The sequence below is a fragment of the Amblyomma mixtum genome, chromosome 1 (assembly GCF_055824585.1).
Source record: "Amblyomma mixtum isolate Tamu chromosome 1, ASM5582458v1, whole genome shotgun sequence".
In the NCBI taxonomy this organism is placed as follows: domain Eukaryota; kingdom Metazoa; phylum Arthropoda; class Arachnida; order Ixodida; family Ixodidae; genus Amblyomma; species Amblyomma mixtum.
In genome coordinates this window covers 130170156-130185700 of record NC_143012.1, presented here as the reverse complement: position 1 = coordinate 130185700, position 15545 = coordinate 130170156, and the positions used below count along the sequence as shown (strand labels likewise).

General features: G+C 48.5%; 1 protein-coding gene across 9 annotated transcripts in view; it reads right to left on the bottom strand.

The window, feature by feature from the left end:
- LOC149367588 (uncharacterized) overlaps positions 1 to 15545 on the bottom strand; it is a 1242925-nt gene that overhangs the window by 302717 nt on the left and 924663 nt on the right. For all 9 annotated transcript variants that reach the window (XM_089556290.1, XM_089556305.1, XM_089556318.1 and 6 more), the window contains one exon: positions 6240 to 6407. In XM_089556290.1, the coding sequence (XP_089412416.1) occupies positions 6240 to 6407 (168 nt within the window). The remainder of the gene's footprint in view (positions 1 to 6239; positions 6408 to 15545) is intronic.

Genomic DNA, 15545 nt, shown 5'->3' with positions numbered 1-15545 from the left:
TTCGCGTGATTAATACGGCCAGGGATAAAGAAATGCAAGAAATGAATCCTTCATGAGGATGGCTCACCAGCACCGAGTTGCTGGTGGGTGATCCTGCGATGGAAGCACGCTTCGGCTCACAGCCGCACATCGGGCCCACCCGGTCTGCTTGTCCGCTGCTGCTGAGGCGCTGCGGAAGTGGATCGCGTCTTTATTTCATTATGCGACAACATGGTTGAGAGTAAAACGGGGAGAAGAGTATGCTGATTCCGGCCAATCCCGAACTCAATCCGGTGCTTCGATGCGCAACAACGTAGGCGTACCGACGATCAGAGGGGCGTCGTTCACCGCAGCACCATTCTGGTACACTGGCATTGCGTCAGGTGTCGCCAGCTTTTGTGATCCGGCAAGGAACAGAGTAACAGACACCCCGCGCAAGCCACGTTGCATACATTGACCAGTGCTGGGAACGGATGCTGCAAGAAGGGACACCGATTCCTCTTCTGATTAAATTATCAACTAAGGCGGCTTTCTAAACGGGTTTCGTTGGTGTTTTATTTCTTTACGACTCGACGCTCTGTAAAAGTTAAATAATGCCAAAAGTATTCGCACCTCTTTCACTCTTTTTGGCACCAACATTACGAATTAATTGAGAATTAATTGACACGAGACCGTGTTTACGCTCTTCGTAGGAGCTAGCGCCGAAGAATCACCGGGGGCGAAAGAACAGGCAGTGGGCGAAAGAACAGCGCACTTCTTCGAGCCTTGTGACTAAAGCAGAGGATTCCCTTTGCACCGCGTAAATCCATTTTTGCAATGAACAAGTTGCGTCGAGAAGGGGCGCATTTCTGCTCTTTCTCTTTTTGATCACAGGATGGCACAGGCAGCGATGGTAAAAGTGGAGAGAGTGACTCAAGACGAGAGTGAGAAAAAAACATGACGAAATTACATCCTCATAAACTCCTCGACACGTATGCGATAAAAATTTCGATATTTTATTACCTTACCAAGACAGCCGCGTGAATATCGTCAGCAAGCGCATGGTAGTGATGTGAGCGAGCACCTGCTTTCGGTCCAGTTCCCTTTCAACAGAACCGAGCTCTGCTGAGATACAACGAACGGGGGGCGACCTTCGCGGCGGAGGCACGTTCGGCGGACGTGTGCAGCGCGCACCTACACTCGGGGTCGGCGGCAATCACGCTTATGGGTGCGGCCACGGTCGGTCACGTCGCCTCCGCGGACGGGCGTGGCCTGCTCTTTATCACACCGTCACGCATTCAATTTCAGGGCTGCCAAGATGGGCGGGGCTGTTGTTGTTGGGGGGGTTCAGGGTCCGCAAGGTCTCGACCCGCCCGTGACCCGAATCCCCTCTTCCAGACAGAAGGCAGCGCCTAGCATCGATTCTTACTCTCCGAGCAGCTGGAGCATCAACAGCGAGAAAACAGGCAGTCGAATGGTTGAGGGCACCACCACATTTCTGCGAGTGGCACTCGGCCGCTGCTTCGGACCATGAAGTGAGATAGGTTTCCTTGATTACGGATTGGCATCCGGTTGAGTGCAACCACGCGGCGACAAAGGAAAGCTGCTGCGTGTCCTGTCAAACCCTGCCTCAAAGAAGGTTCTTTAAACGCGCGTCCTAAATAAGACCCCCCACATGGTATGGCCAAATAACGGTAAGGTTCAACATGTAAAAAGTGTGTGGTAGGCCCTCGGAAGCGAAACCGCTGCCTTCAGGTAGCCGCTGCCGCAAAGATGTGATGGTCGAGACGGTTGAGGGCAGGGCGTAGCGAATGTATGAGCAACAGACTTTCTTCTTTACTCGTGTCCGAGAAGCATCCTTATGAAAATGCTAAGTTCATAACCGCTGCGCTAACCGATCGTCTGGACGATTTTGAGGACCGCTCTTTTTGAGGGTACTTAATTTCATATTTACGATATCTCTGTTAACGGCGGCGACACTTGCGCGCAGTTCAAAGAAACCTGCACACTTTAGAACGCTGGCATGTACTTAAAATTGATTTCGAGCGACGCCGCATACCTCGTGTTCCGTAGGTTAGCGAAAATTTGCGCCTGATGGCACTGCTCCTTAAAGTACGCATGATGCTTACAACGCGCTATGGAGTCTACGGCATGAACACAGAGCCCTTCCCAGCTCTCCCTCAAGGGAGGCACTACAGATGGACATCGATCTGCCTTGACAGAAAAGGTACAAAGAAACCTTGGTCCAAAGTGCGCCGTGCAAACTAATCACCCAGCTTTTGGGCATTGATCTAGGCGTCGAGGAAGGAAGCGGCGCACATGGTCAGGCCTTGAGATCTTGGTGAAGGAAGCAGAGGAAAACTGATATCTTAGACCCTTCTACGGAGTAAAGAGGATGTTCTCTGCGAATTCGCTTTGAAGACAAAGAAACGTGGCCATGGTACGTGGCAAGGTTTTTTCAGAGGCACTTCGCGGGGTTGGAGATCGGACCTCCAAAATATTGCCGTCCGGGAAGACTGCTTTCGACTGAAGTGCGGGACATGTTTTACAGTGTGCTAAAACTTGCAGTCATGTCGGCTGTTCTTGTAGAGGGATTCGGGCTAACTAGGTTTCAAAACCAGTGTCACCGCATTTTTGAACCTATCATCTGCATCAGCAGCAGCATGACTGCGCCCACTGCAGGGCAAATGCCTTTCTCCAATTAACCCTGTCCTTCGCCAGTTGCGGCCACCGTATCCCCGCCAACTTCTTAATCTCATCCGCCCATCTTACATTCCCGCCCCCTGATACGCTTGCCCTCTCTTGGAATCCACTCCGTTACCCTTAAGGACCAGCGGTTATCTTGCCTTCGCATTACATGCCCTGCCCAAGCCAATTTCTTCTTCTTAATCTCGGCTAGGATGTCACGAACCTGCGTTTGTTCCCTCACCCACTCTGCCCACTTCATTTTTCTTGCCATAGCTCGCTGCGTTTTCCTCAACTTACTCATGATTAAACCGCGCGAAAGAACGGGGACAGAGACATCATAATCTCAAAATAATCTCAAAAGGGTGGGTTCGCGTGCCAATGTAAATGCTGTTGTTTTTTCCGCACCCGACAAGCTCTCAAAACTCCGCCACATTGTAAACAACAGCAATGCAAGGAAGGTAGGCTGGGATAAGAAGCACCAGAAAGGTTTTGCACTACGTAGCGACAGCGTTTTGTACAGGTTTCCGCTATCATGTGGCAAGCACTACACGGGACAGCCTCAACGACCGGCTGCGGGAACACAACAACCGCGTGAGCAACGCATCCCGTCACCTTGCCCTTCATAGCAAAGACTGCACAAAAGAAAGAAAAAAGAACAAGGAAGCGCCGTGTTATCCAATTTTCAGTCAGTGCCGCGTGCTGTCAGATAATAGAACAAAAATCACCCGCGAAATGATTGAAGCCCATGAAATCCATAGGTTCAAAGATGAATGCGTAAGCGTTGCCTCAATAGCTCTGTCTCCGAAAGAACCGCGTTTTCTTGATGACAATACAAAAACGTGCGCAGATGGTCTTGTGTCACTGTAGCCCTTGCTCAGGAACTGTCATTCTCGGCATGTTGTGTATCTGTTTTTTATTTTTCATTTGAGATTGGTTCATTTGAGTCGCCGGCAGCGACGGCTGCGGCCACCTGCGCCGCGCGTGACGTTACTCGTTTTCGCGCATGCGCAGAACTCGCCATTCGGTTTCACGGCATACGCGAAGCTCGGCTCCGGCCCTCGTAGTGAAGCTATTCGTACTACATAAAACAGGTGCCACGGACGAACCTATGCATATACCACTTTTTTGCATGTAAAACTGTCCTTTGCGGCAAATTTCAACAGTTCAAGGAATTGTTCCAAGGACATGATAGCTATGAAAACAGCTAGCGCACGAAACGGGATGAGAGAAAGAGGCCACAACAAGAGCACTACTAACAAGACGGTTTTCTTGCAGTGAGGCAATAAATAGGAAAGGTTGCATACATAAACAGAAAACAAGAAAACAAAGAACTGCGAACGCGGCAGTCAAAAGTTAAGAGCTATCTAAGAAGGCTATCCCTTTAGCCAGGCAGCTGACAGAGGAAGCACTAACACAGTCTGTGCCTCTTTTGCTGATTGCGAAGGATTCTATAATTTCTCGCGTGAGTAACCCTATGATTCTGAAGATCTTTCAATGACGCAGGTCTGGTTCACACTCGCCTTTTTGGCAATCACGGCAATGCAGCGTGAGGTTGCTCTTGGGGGCCGAGGATCTTAACAACTTAGCCGACTCCGTCAGAAGGTCATCCTGCGTCCGTCCACACGTGCTGCAGTTGCGATGGCTTGTCCTGTTACTGCTGCACGGGCAATCTTGGCAATCGGGTGCGGGGCTGGGCTTGGGCACCAAAGACCTCATCCAGGCGGCGTGCTCTCTCATGCGGTAATTAACACAACGGCCGGCTTCGCCAATGTACGAACGGCCAAATGAAAGCGGGATGTCATATACCGCACCTTCCTCGCACGGTACGAAACGGGTCTGGTGCTTTTTTCGACATTCCGCCTTCCTTCGTTCACCTCCATTGACTACTTGGCATAGCCTGGCCAGCTTGTGCGGTGCAGAAAACACCACTCGAACACCAAACCTTGAGCCAATCTTCTTCAGTTTGTGCGCAAGCGCGTCGACGTAGGGATCCACCACCAGCGTACCTTTTTGCTTTTCTTTTGTAGTCGGTCCACCACGTAATTGGGCCAAAATCTGTTCACACAGCCTGTGAAGAAGGTGCACCGGGAACCCTGACGACCTGAGCCGGACTAGCTGGGCATCAAAGCTGGCTTTTAGTTCATGGCGACAAGATCTTCCGAGAGCAGTGAAGGCTATAGTACGCTTAACTAGTTTGGAGTGAGCAGAGCGATAAGGCACAAAGCCTTTCTTGGAACGGGGCGCAAACCTTCAACACATATGGTACTCCTTGATCATCTGTACTGAGTCGAGAAAACGTAGTTTGTTGTTTTTAGGAAGCTCATAGGTTAAATCAAAAGCACTGAATGTGCTCTTGAAAATGTCCAGCGTAGGCGAGACATAAGCTGCTGCGTCATCCTTGCAAGGTTTGAGAATGACCACGAAATCATCCACAAACCTGAATACTCTGGCTATGGGGAGTCCCTGGAAAGCAGCTTCAAGCTAGCGGTCGAAGTAGGCTAGGAGGAGGTCGCTCAGGATTCCCTTATAGAAATGGTCTATAGACAGTCTATAGACTTCCTATAGATATTGCTTTTTGGTCTATTGATAGTCTATAGACTGTCTACAGACAAAAGTCTACCAAAAGTGTGTGGCCATAAATCTATAGATTTTCTATAGACTGTCATGGGATTTGCATTGCCTATTATAGACTGTTCTCTGGGATTTGTCTATGGAGGAGACAATAGACTTTATAGACAGAAGTCTATAGACACTCCATAGACCGTCGAAAACTTTTTTGCAAGGGTTAGGACCTCTTCCTAGCCACTTCGACCGCAAGATGGCAGCGTTGGCAAGAATGAGTTACAACGAACAGGTAACCAAGGTGTGGAAACTTCCGCGACGTGCTCAGGTAGGCTGTTTTGATTGGTCCCCTCCCAATGCCATAATTGGGAGAGCGAAACGCAAATGTGAAGCACCGTGAAAATCGAGTTGAGGGCAGCATTTTGTTCGCTTGTATTTTGAAATTTCTTCATTGAGTAACTTCCGTCCCTATGGATCGATTCCTGTAATTCCTTTTGAGTCAGCATCTGTATGACATAACGAAGCCACCTGAACTACAGCCGGCATCTCTTGAAGCAATTTTTTTGCAGCCCCTTCAAGGCCACGTCTATACGGGCTTGGATGCCGGAGTAGCCCAGTAGTTGCAACGCGCCACTGTGATTGGCCGAAATAGTGATGCTATTACTGACGTAAACGCGTTGACAAATCGATTTATCACAGCCTTTCACCAATTGGAGAGCTGTTCTGAGGATTCGTGTCCTGCCTTCGGCCAGGCGGTGTTGACAAAGCAACCTCCCAGACAATGATCATAACAAGGAAGAAAATAACGAGAACGTTGGCGGCCACAAAGAGCCGCCGTAGGACCTACTATTATTCAGCGTCATTTTCTTCAATAAAACGGGCAGTGGAGCTATTTGGTGCATACTGCTGAAAAAAAAAACAGCGCTGGGACGAGGGACAAAGAAAGAAGAAAGCTCCGGTCTTCTTTCTTTGTCTCAGCGCTGCTTTTTTCCCCCGTCATTTTCCCTTCGCACCCCGTCTGCCGCGCTTACCAGGAGTGGGCTGTGGTGCAGCAGCGCTTCGCCCTGCCGGTCGTCGGCGCCCACGGCGGACACGAAGCGCACCCTGGCGGCCAGCACCCTCGCCAGGCAGTCGGCCACGTTGCGGCCCACGCCCCCCCACGTGGTGGAGATGCGGCCCGCGTGCGTCGACCCGTTCAGCTGCAGAGAGAAAGAGAACAATGAGTCTCCTGCACTTTACACTGTGGTTAACCGGCGCTCCAGATATTGCGAGGTTAGCCTGGGCGTCGGTTCTCTGAGTGCCATTTCCGTGCTTTTAGCAATCTCTCTGGTCTACAGTGTGGCTGGCGTAACGAATGTGTAAGCTATGCGGAAGGTCTAATTGGTTAGAAGCCACACTTAACTGCTTCTCACAAGTTTATAAGTGATTCAGAGCTGATTTGTGCGTGTGATGTGATCGTTTTATTTAAATACTTTACTCCTAGTTGAAACACCGATAAGCTCTTTAATGATCGTGAAAATTGTACCTCATTTGAGATTCACCTCACAGATATTGTGTTTCTCCACTGTGGTTAGCACAAGTGGGACAAGTGTACTGCAAGTTTGTTTTCTTGCTTATGAGAGTAAAATATATCTACAATGCCACTCAGAATTGCAAGCTGGTGTGTCATCATGTAGAAACAGTTTTTCGGCAGATAGAATATACTATAGGGTTTCAACTCCAGCCGAGGCTAGCCAGCTTTGCCTGGGATAAGGTTGTGGTTGGTTCAGAGCCGAGATTGGGCTTTCAGCTTCTCGCAGGCTCGACGAGGACCCGTGCGATCAGTGCTAAGCCGCAAGACAGATGGCACGGACCCACATAGCAGCCGCGCAGGCAGTGCAACCTAAGGTTAGGCCCACACTCAGCTCTTCGAAGCATGCCACACGTAGAATCAGGTTTGCAATAGATGTATGAGAACATAGGTGGAACATGCCAGACAATTGAAATTCAGAAAGTTTTCCCGCTTGTTTTATAGATCAGTGAAGCTTCAATGCAGTTCTATAAAAGTCAATCTTTTTTTCGCAAGTTTCAAAATAGTTATAGGTAATCGTTGGAACCTTTGTGGAACTCGGTTAAGAAAGTATCAGCTGATTTTCGACGACGGTTCTGCCCCTGCCGGTTATGGCGGGCGTAATTAAGATAAATAGGAGTTGAGCGGTTTCGCTGGCGAGTGTACTTTAGCGGTTCCCCGCTGTACAAATTGTCAGGCTACTTTCACCGGTCACTGGCTACTTTAGCAGGACGTATACATGCACAACATGTCAAGGAATATTTAATCGAAATGTTGGAGGACATCAGGCGGCAGCCACGATGTATAGTCTCGGTTCGCCAGCGCGACGATTCACTCCAGTTGATTGGTACAAAGCCGCATTCATAAGTGGCGCCTCTCTACCGGAGTAAACACCCATAGAAAAGCACGGCCTCTGTCGGCTCCTCAGGTATTGCTTATATAGAACATATCTTAGTTTTGACAAAACGCTCAGCAAAACCTCTTCGGAACCTCCATGGATAATTTTATTCTCGTCATGCATGGAAGTCGTTCGTGGGGGGAAAGTTCAGCGAGAACTCAGCTCCCTTGATGGAGAAGTTTTTGTCGAGCAAACAACTTCTCTCGCTGCACCGGACGTTCTGGCACGAAGGAAGCAGCTCGTCAATTTTAAGCCGTGCAACTTGCAAGCAACGAAAGCTGCAGCAATCGCAAAAACGGCACTCTGCAAACCACTACGATGAGCGCGAAAAGGAGGAACAGAAACGCGATGCCATCCACGGCACCAGTGCAGCCAGCGAGACGCTGGCAATCATATTAGCTGACTACGACGTTCAAGTATAAAAGTGAAATACATCCTTGCTGGTATCAACGATCCCACAGCGCAGACGAGGTATGCAGGCGTCGAGTAAGAAATTTCCTGCACGAACTGCAAGGCCAAATATTGAAGCAGCACTGATATGAAGTAAACAAGCAACGCGGCTTCTAATGGAACTTCAGACCATCCTGGAAATAGAGGCCACGCCGTTCAGTTGTATTCCGCTTCTATACAGCAGTGATTAAGAAGGTATATTAAGAAGGTTTTATTGTGTATTCAAATTATCCCGAAAATAAAATACAATCTTGGTTTTTCCTGACTATACACTGATGCAGTAATGTCCTCTTCGTCCACAAGGGGTTAGGGAATTACTGTTTGCCTTCAGTTAATTTTTTGTTTACGTACTTTCTTTGCGTACATTTTCTGTTTGCTCTAAATTATTATTACATCACAGTCGTTTCCATGAGTAACATCCTGCGTTTAAATATATGTTTTGATGAACAATGGGCGGAGTGCGAGGAGTGCGTAACATTATGAACACTGTTTAAATAGTGGTTATCCGCTGCCACGTCCCTGGGACAAAACAAAACCAGCTTTCTATACAGTTTAGAGTAGCCCGAGATTTAAGATTCAGAGGATGCTTAAATTTTTTATCTTTCCCCGGACGCCTCAGATCCTCCATTGAAACTGTCCACAACGACACTGTTCGCGCGAGCTCCACTGCGTGTTAAGAAAATTTCCTAACAGCCCAGGTATGAGCTCCAGACGTCATGTGCAATGTGCTGAGCTCAACGGGCAGGAACTCGATTAGCGCAGCTCAAAGCCCACACATCAGCGAAGAGCATTGGGCTTGTTTTTATTTTATGTTTTTATTATTATTTTTTTTTGCGTCTTGTTGTTCCGCCACATTTCGATTGTTGCTGACTACCAGTTATTGCTCTTTTCTTGCTTCTTTTTTGCCCTGTTACTCATGTTAAATGTTCATTTTATGTATACAATTTGTAATTTTTACCACCCCCTATGTAATACCCTCGTGAAGAGGGCCTTTAGGGGTATCTTGAAATAAATAAATAAATAAACACTACGAAATCGAAGCCATGTGTGGAAGTAACAGGATTCATTACATGCGTCACCCCAAATACCTTAATATAAACCTCTGATGTGAATCCACAGAGGCGGGAACGTAATGGCGCGGGGCTGGTTCTCCTTTCGTGGAGTTTGTTTCCTCCGTCGAATTCAAAGTGGAATCACAAAAACGGTTTATCGCGGAATTCTGGAAAACGGTGTGCAACCTTAGCGAAGGAAGATGTTCGGATTTCAATATTTTCTTCTCAAGAACAACGACCTGAAGCACTTTTCTATGATTGTGAGAAGCTCGTTGAAGAAGAGAAGGGCAGACATTATGAAGTGGCCAGGCCAGGCTGCCGAAAATAACTCAATTGAAAATCTTTTATTATTATTTCTAAATGGCCGCCGTGGCGGCTCAGTGGCTATGGCGCTCGGCTGCTGACCCGAAAGACACGAGTTCGATCCCGGGCGCGGCGGCCGAATTTCGATAAAGGTGAAATTCTAGAGGTTCGTGTACTGTGCGATGACAGTGCACGTTAAAGAACCCCAGGTGGTCGAAATTTCCGGAGCCCTTCACTACGGCCTCCCTCATAGCCTGAGTTGCTTTGAGGCGTTAAACCCCAATAAACCAATAAACCTATTATTTCTAAATACTGCTAGCCCTTCAGTTCAGTTCAGTTCAGTTTATTACATTAAAGACCCCCCAAGGGGTATTACATAAGGGGTGGATTACACAGAAAAATAAGTACAATGGTTGCCATGTGGGTTCAACATACAATATAATCTGTTACTGCTTTGGAAAAGTTGGATGGGCAGGTGATAGCGGCGATGCTGCGGGAAAGGCCGTTCCAATCTAACGCTGCTCGGGGGAAGAAGGCAGTGAACGTGGTCGTATGGGTCCGAGGCCAGGCAACGTGAAGAATATGACCAGTGCGATACGATATGCGAGGTGGTGATGTGATATAGCCCGCGGAGTCGTGGGTGCTGTAAAAGAACTTAAGAAACAGGTTTAGTCTGGCAATGCGGCGACGAAGAACAAGGGTTGATAAGGCGGATTCTGCTTTTAAAGACGACATGCTTACTTGGTATGAATAGGTATTGTGGGTTTGGTTGGTTGGTTTGTGGGGTTTAACGTCCCAAAGCGACTCAGGCTATGAGGGACGCCGTAGTGGAGGGCTCCGGAAATTTCGACCACCTGGGGTTCTTTAACGTGCACTGACATCGCACAGTACACGGGGAATAGGTATTGTGAATGAATCTAGCGGCACGCTTCTGGACGGATTACAGAACTGGGGGGGGGGGGGGGGGGGGGGCACATTCGATAAACATACACGGTATTTACATGCTCCGAAGCTGGTAATGTTTCCCGCGATGTGGGTGCCGCCTTGTGCCTGAAGACGTGTCGCTGTAGAAGGCATTGAGGCCATTCATACAGCCTTCTGGGTGCTGTTCCTGACTGGTACGAAAACAATTTGTGGCTTGTAGTTTGATTGCGTGTCGTAGAAAGGGCAGCATGACAAGGAACGCAGTGCCTCAACAGATCGAGGACATGCAATGTATAAAGCATCGTCACTGCTAGGCCGCTCCCATTTCCACTGAGCTGCCGCTGTTGTTGTTGTTGTTGTTGTGACTGAGAGAAGGTTGAAAAGGAAATTGCACGGGCCTGCTTACTGGCTCGAGCCGAGCCACCATCGCTGCCACGTGCAGACAGAGGAGAGTTAAGAGATCAGAGGAAAGAGAAAGAAGAAAGAAAAGACGCGCGTCCGCGTCTTGAGCACGGTATTTATACGCTCAGAAGTTGGTGACGCTTCCTGCGATGTGGATGGTCTCTTGTGCAAGAAGAACACGTCGTTGTCATGGAAGACATTATAGCGTTAGCGTGATAGCGGAACTAGGGGAAATTACGTTAGCGTGTCGCAAGCAAATTATCCCCACAGAGAGTTTTAGTATAGCGTTCTGAAAACGTTAAACGCCATCTGCTTGACATAGATGCGAACAGTCCTTCTAAAGTGGTCGACACTGGCGTTAACTTGCCAAAGTATAATATTTCGAATTTTTGTGAACGAATTATTACTGCAGCGCTTATTTTCGTCTGGAAAATGACCCCGAAATTGAAATAAAATGGAATAAAAAACGTAAAACAGTGGCGCCATCTAGTCAGGGTAATGTTAACCACAAGCCGTTCGAGCATTAGACATGGCGTGTAATGTTAAAAAAAAACTTTTGTAAATTTAATATAAACTCGCTTTACATCTTTTAAGTCTATGAAACACCGCGAAAAAACCCCAAATCTGCTTTTGTTTCGTTCCGGACGTTTGTGCAAGGTTTCGGCTGCGTTCGGGCAGTTGCAGACGGTAGGAGTGCAGCTTGAGGTGCCATTAGGCTTGCGCGCTCCAGAATCGAGAGAGAGAGAGATAAAGAGAGGGGAAAGGCAGGGATGGAATCGAGAGCGTATCTCAAAAACTGGGCTGAATTGCAGCTTTAACTTTATCGTGGAAGCAAGGTAAGTCATAGCGAAAAGCAACAACACCAGTAGTTGCCGGTAAACATGCCGACCGGAATCGCAAGGAAGGCTGAATTGGCTGAAGCGGCGGCTGTCACCCAGAAGAACGCCGCCATGTTTTCACGCTAAGCGCACAAAAGCCGCAACTGCCGCAAGGCTAACTTGTGAAAATTGCGTGCGTACGCTAACGCTATTTCTCCGTTAGCGTTCTGCGCATGCGCACTCTGGACCCGCTATTACGCTATACACGCAATTACGCAAAGCCCGCAATACTAAAACTCTCTAAATTAACTGCCTCCTCGTGGCGTCCGGGTGCTGCTGCAAAGTGGCACAATGGGTGGCTGGTTCCGTGTCGCAGGAAGGGCGGCATGCGTGGGAGGTCGGAACCTCAACAAACCGAAGATGCGCAACGACCGTATTGCCGGGCCGCTCCACTGAGGTGCCGCCAGTTGACTACGGTATTTATATCCGGATGACGAAGATATTTATATGCTCCGAAGGTGGTGATGTTTCCAGCGACGTGGCTGACCTCTCGTGCCAGAAGAACGCGTCGTTGTAGAAATCATTGAAGCCATTCACAGCTTTCTGCTTGTACGTCCGGGTGGTCTTGATAAGTGGCAGGGCCACAATCGGTGGATGGTAATTTGGTTCCGTGTCGTAAAAAGCGCATTACGAGAGGCAAGTCAGCATCTGAACAAATAGAACATATGCAACGTCTAACATCGTCACTGCTGGCCGGCTCCCATGCACACTCTAGTACCGCCACTTGAGCACGGTATTTATTTGCTCCGAAGTTGGTGATGTGTCCAGCGACGTGGCTGACCTCTCGTGCCAGAAGAACTTGTCGTTGTAGAAAGCACTGAAGCAATTCACAGCCTCCTGGTGGTACGACTGTGTGCTGTTGCTGAATGGCGCGGGCACAATGGGTGGCTGGTAGTTTTATTCCTTGTCGTAGAAAGGACAGCATGCGAGGGAGGTCAGCACCTGAGCAAATCGAAGATATGCAACCTCAAGCATCGTTGCTGCTGGGCCGCTCCCATGTCCACTCAGGGGCCGACAGTTGACCACGGAATTTATATGCTCCGAAGTTGGTGATGTTTCTAGTGACATGGCTGTTTTCTTGTACAAGAAGAACGCGTCGCTGTAGAAAGCATTGAAGCGATTCACAGCCCCCTGGTTGTAAGTGCAGGCGCCGTTGCTGAGTGGCAAGGCACAATCAGTGGCTGGTAATTTGGCTCCGTGTCGTAGAATGGGCATTATGCAAGGGAGGTCAGCATCTGACCAAATAGAACATATGCAACGTCTAACATCGTCGCCTCTGGGCCGCTCCCATGTCCACTCAGGTGTCTACAGTTGACGACGGTATTTATATGCTCCGACGTGGGTGATGTTTTCAGCAACGTGGCTGCCCTCTTGGGACAGAAGAACCCGTCGTTGTGGAAAGAATTGAAAGCATTCACAGTCTCCTTGTGGTACTAGACACCCGGGTGCTGTTGGTAAGTGGCACGCGGGCAATTTGTGGCTGGTAGTTTGGTTTCGTGTCGTGTAAGAGACAGCATACGAGGAAGGTCAGGACCTGAACAAATCAAAGATATGCACCCTCAGGAATCGTTACTGCTGGGCGGCTCCCATGTCCCCTGAGGTGCCACCACGGTCTTTGTAGTGCCCGAGGTTGGCGACGTTTCCCGCGATGGGGCTGCCCTCGAGTGAGGGAAGTACCTGTCGTTTTGGAAAGCACTGAAGCCATTCACAGACTACTGGTGGTACGTCCGGATGGTGTTGCTGAGTGGCAGGGGCACAGTGGGTGCCTGGTAGTTTGGTTCCGTGTCTTAGAATACGAGGCAGGTCAGGAGCTGAACATTGGCTGGAAGCTTGGCTAGTTCCAGCCAATATGAATCCAATAAACCACGCTGCACGAAAAAAGGCCCAAGCCAGCGAACGGTGTTTGGCGTTCTCCATGGACGCTGAGGATCTCAGCTATTCGATTACTGACGATGAGTTGCTTGTCTGCGTGCAAGAAAACATCGAAGCTTACGGAGCAGTTGGCTTTCCGAATTCTTCGGGCATACCAGTAGGGGGCTGCCCCGAGCTACTTATGGTGTACCTGAGGTCCAGTATTGCGTAGTCTCAAGAAAACCCGTAAACCCCCCCCCCCCCCCCCCCCCCCGGAAAACTGCAAAAATAGAGGGATATGCACTGTTTCCTGCATTGCCCCTCTTCTTAGCCACTTGTTTCTAGCCCGGAGGGGCGGAAGCTTGCTATCCCTTCTGTCAAGTTCACCTGCTGTCAAATGTTTTCGTTTTGTGGAGGATTATTTAATACTTTTCGAGCGCAGGACGAGAATAGAAGCCGAGACCTTGGTCATGAGTGGCACAGAAAGCACCATGAAATGCCTCGAGCCATTGCAAGTGACACATGCGGTCCTCTCAGAACGTTCCTTCCGGTTTTTAGGTCTACAGCATCACCATCATTAGCCCGACTACGCCCACTGCAGGGCAATGGCCTCTCCAATGTCTCTCCAATTAACCATGTCCTTTCCCAGTTGCGGCCACCGTATCCCCGCAAACTTCTTAATCTCATCCGCCCACCTAACTTTCTGCCGCCCCCTGCTATGCTTGCCTTCTCTTGGAATCCATTTCGTTAACCTTAAGGACCAGCGGTTATCTTGCCTTTGCATTACATGCCCTACACAAGTCCATTTCTTGCTATTGACTTCGACTACGATGTCATTAAGCCGCGTTTGTTTCCTCATCCAGTCCACCCGCTTCCGATCTCTTAACGTTACATCTATAATTTTTCTTTCCATGGCTCGCTGCGTTGTCCTCAACTTAAGCTGAACCCTCTTTGTTAGCCTCCACGTTTCTACCCCTTATGTGAGTACCGGTAAGATCCAGCAGCTGTGAACTTTTGTCTTGAGGGACATTGCTAAACTGTCATTCATGATCTGAGAGAACCTGTCACATGCGCTCCACCCCATTCTTATTCCTCTAGCTATTTCCCTCTTCCGGTCCGGATCAGGGGACACTACCTGCCCTAAGTAGACATATTCTCTTACTACTTCCAGCCCCTGGCTACGAATTGCGAACTGCTGTTCCCTTGCTAGACTGTTGAACATTACTTTGGTTCTCTGCGTGTTAATTTTTAGCCCCACCGTTCTGCTCTGCCTGTCTAACTCATTGATCATGATTTGCATTCATGTCCTGAGTGACTTAGCAAGGCAATGTTATCAGCGAACAGCAAATTACTTATGTATTCTCTAGTAACTCTTATCCCCAACTGTTCCCATTTCAGGCCCCGGAATACCTTCCGTAAACAGGCGATGAATAGCATTGGCGAGATCGTGTCTCCCTGTGTGACACCTTGTCTTATTGGAATTTTATTGCTGACTTTATGGAGGACTATGATATCTGTGCAATCATTATAAATATATTCCAATATACATACCACTCTTCTATACCCTGATTCCTGAATGCCTGCACGACGGCTGAGGTTTCCACTGACACAAATGCTTTCTCGTTAGAAATGAAGGCTATGTATTGGGGTTTTTTAAATTGTGCGCATTTCTCTATCCCTTGATTGATAGCTGGTATATGGTCTATGGTCGAGTATTCTTTACGAAAGCCTGCCTGATCATTCGGTTGATTAAGTCTAAGGTTATCCTGACTCTATTAGCGATTATCTTAGTAAATACCTTGTACGCAACAGACAGTAAGCTGATCGGTCTGTAATTTTTCCAGTCCTTGACGTCGCCTTTCTTATGAATTAAGATAATGTTAGCTTTCGTCCAAGCATGATGTAAAAAATAGCGCACAGGGAACACACGGGACGGAAAGTAAACGACGCAGACAAGCGCTAACTCGCAACTGAGGTTTATTGCTGACGCGCGCAATATAAGGTAGTCACTTTAAAAACATAAAACAGTT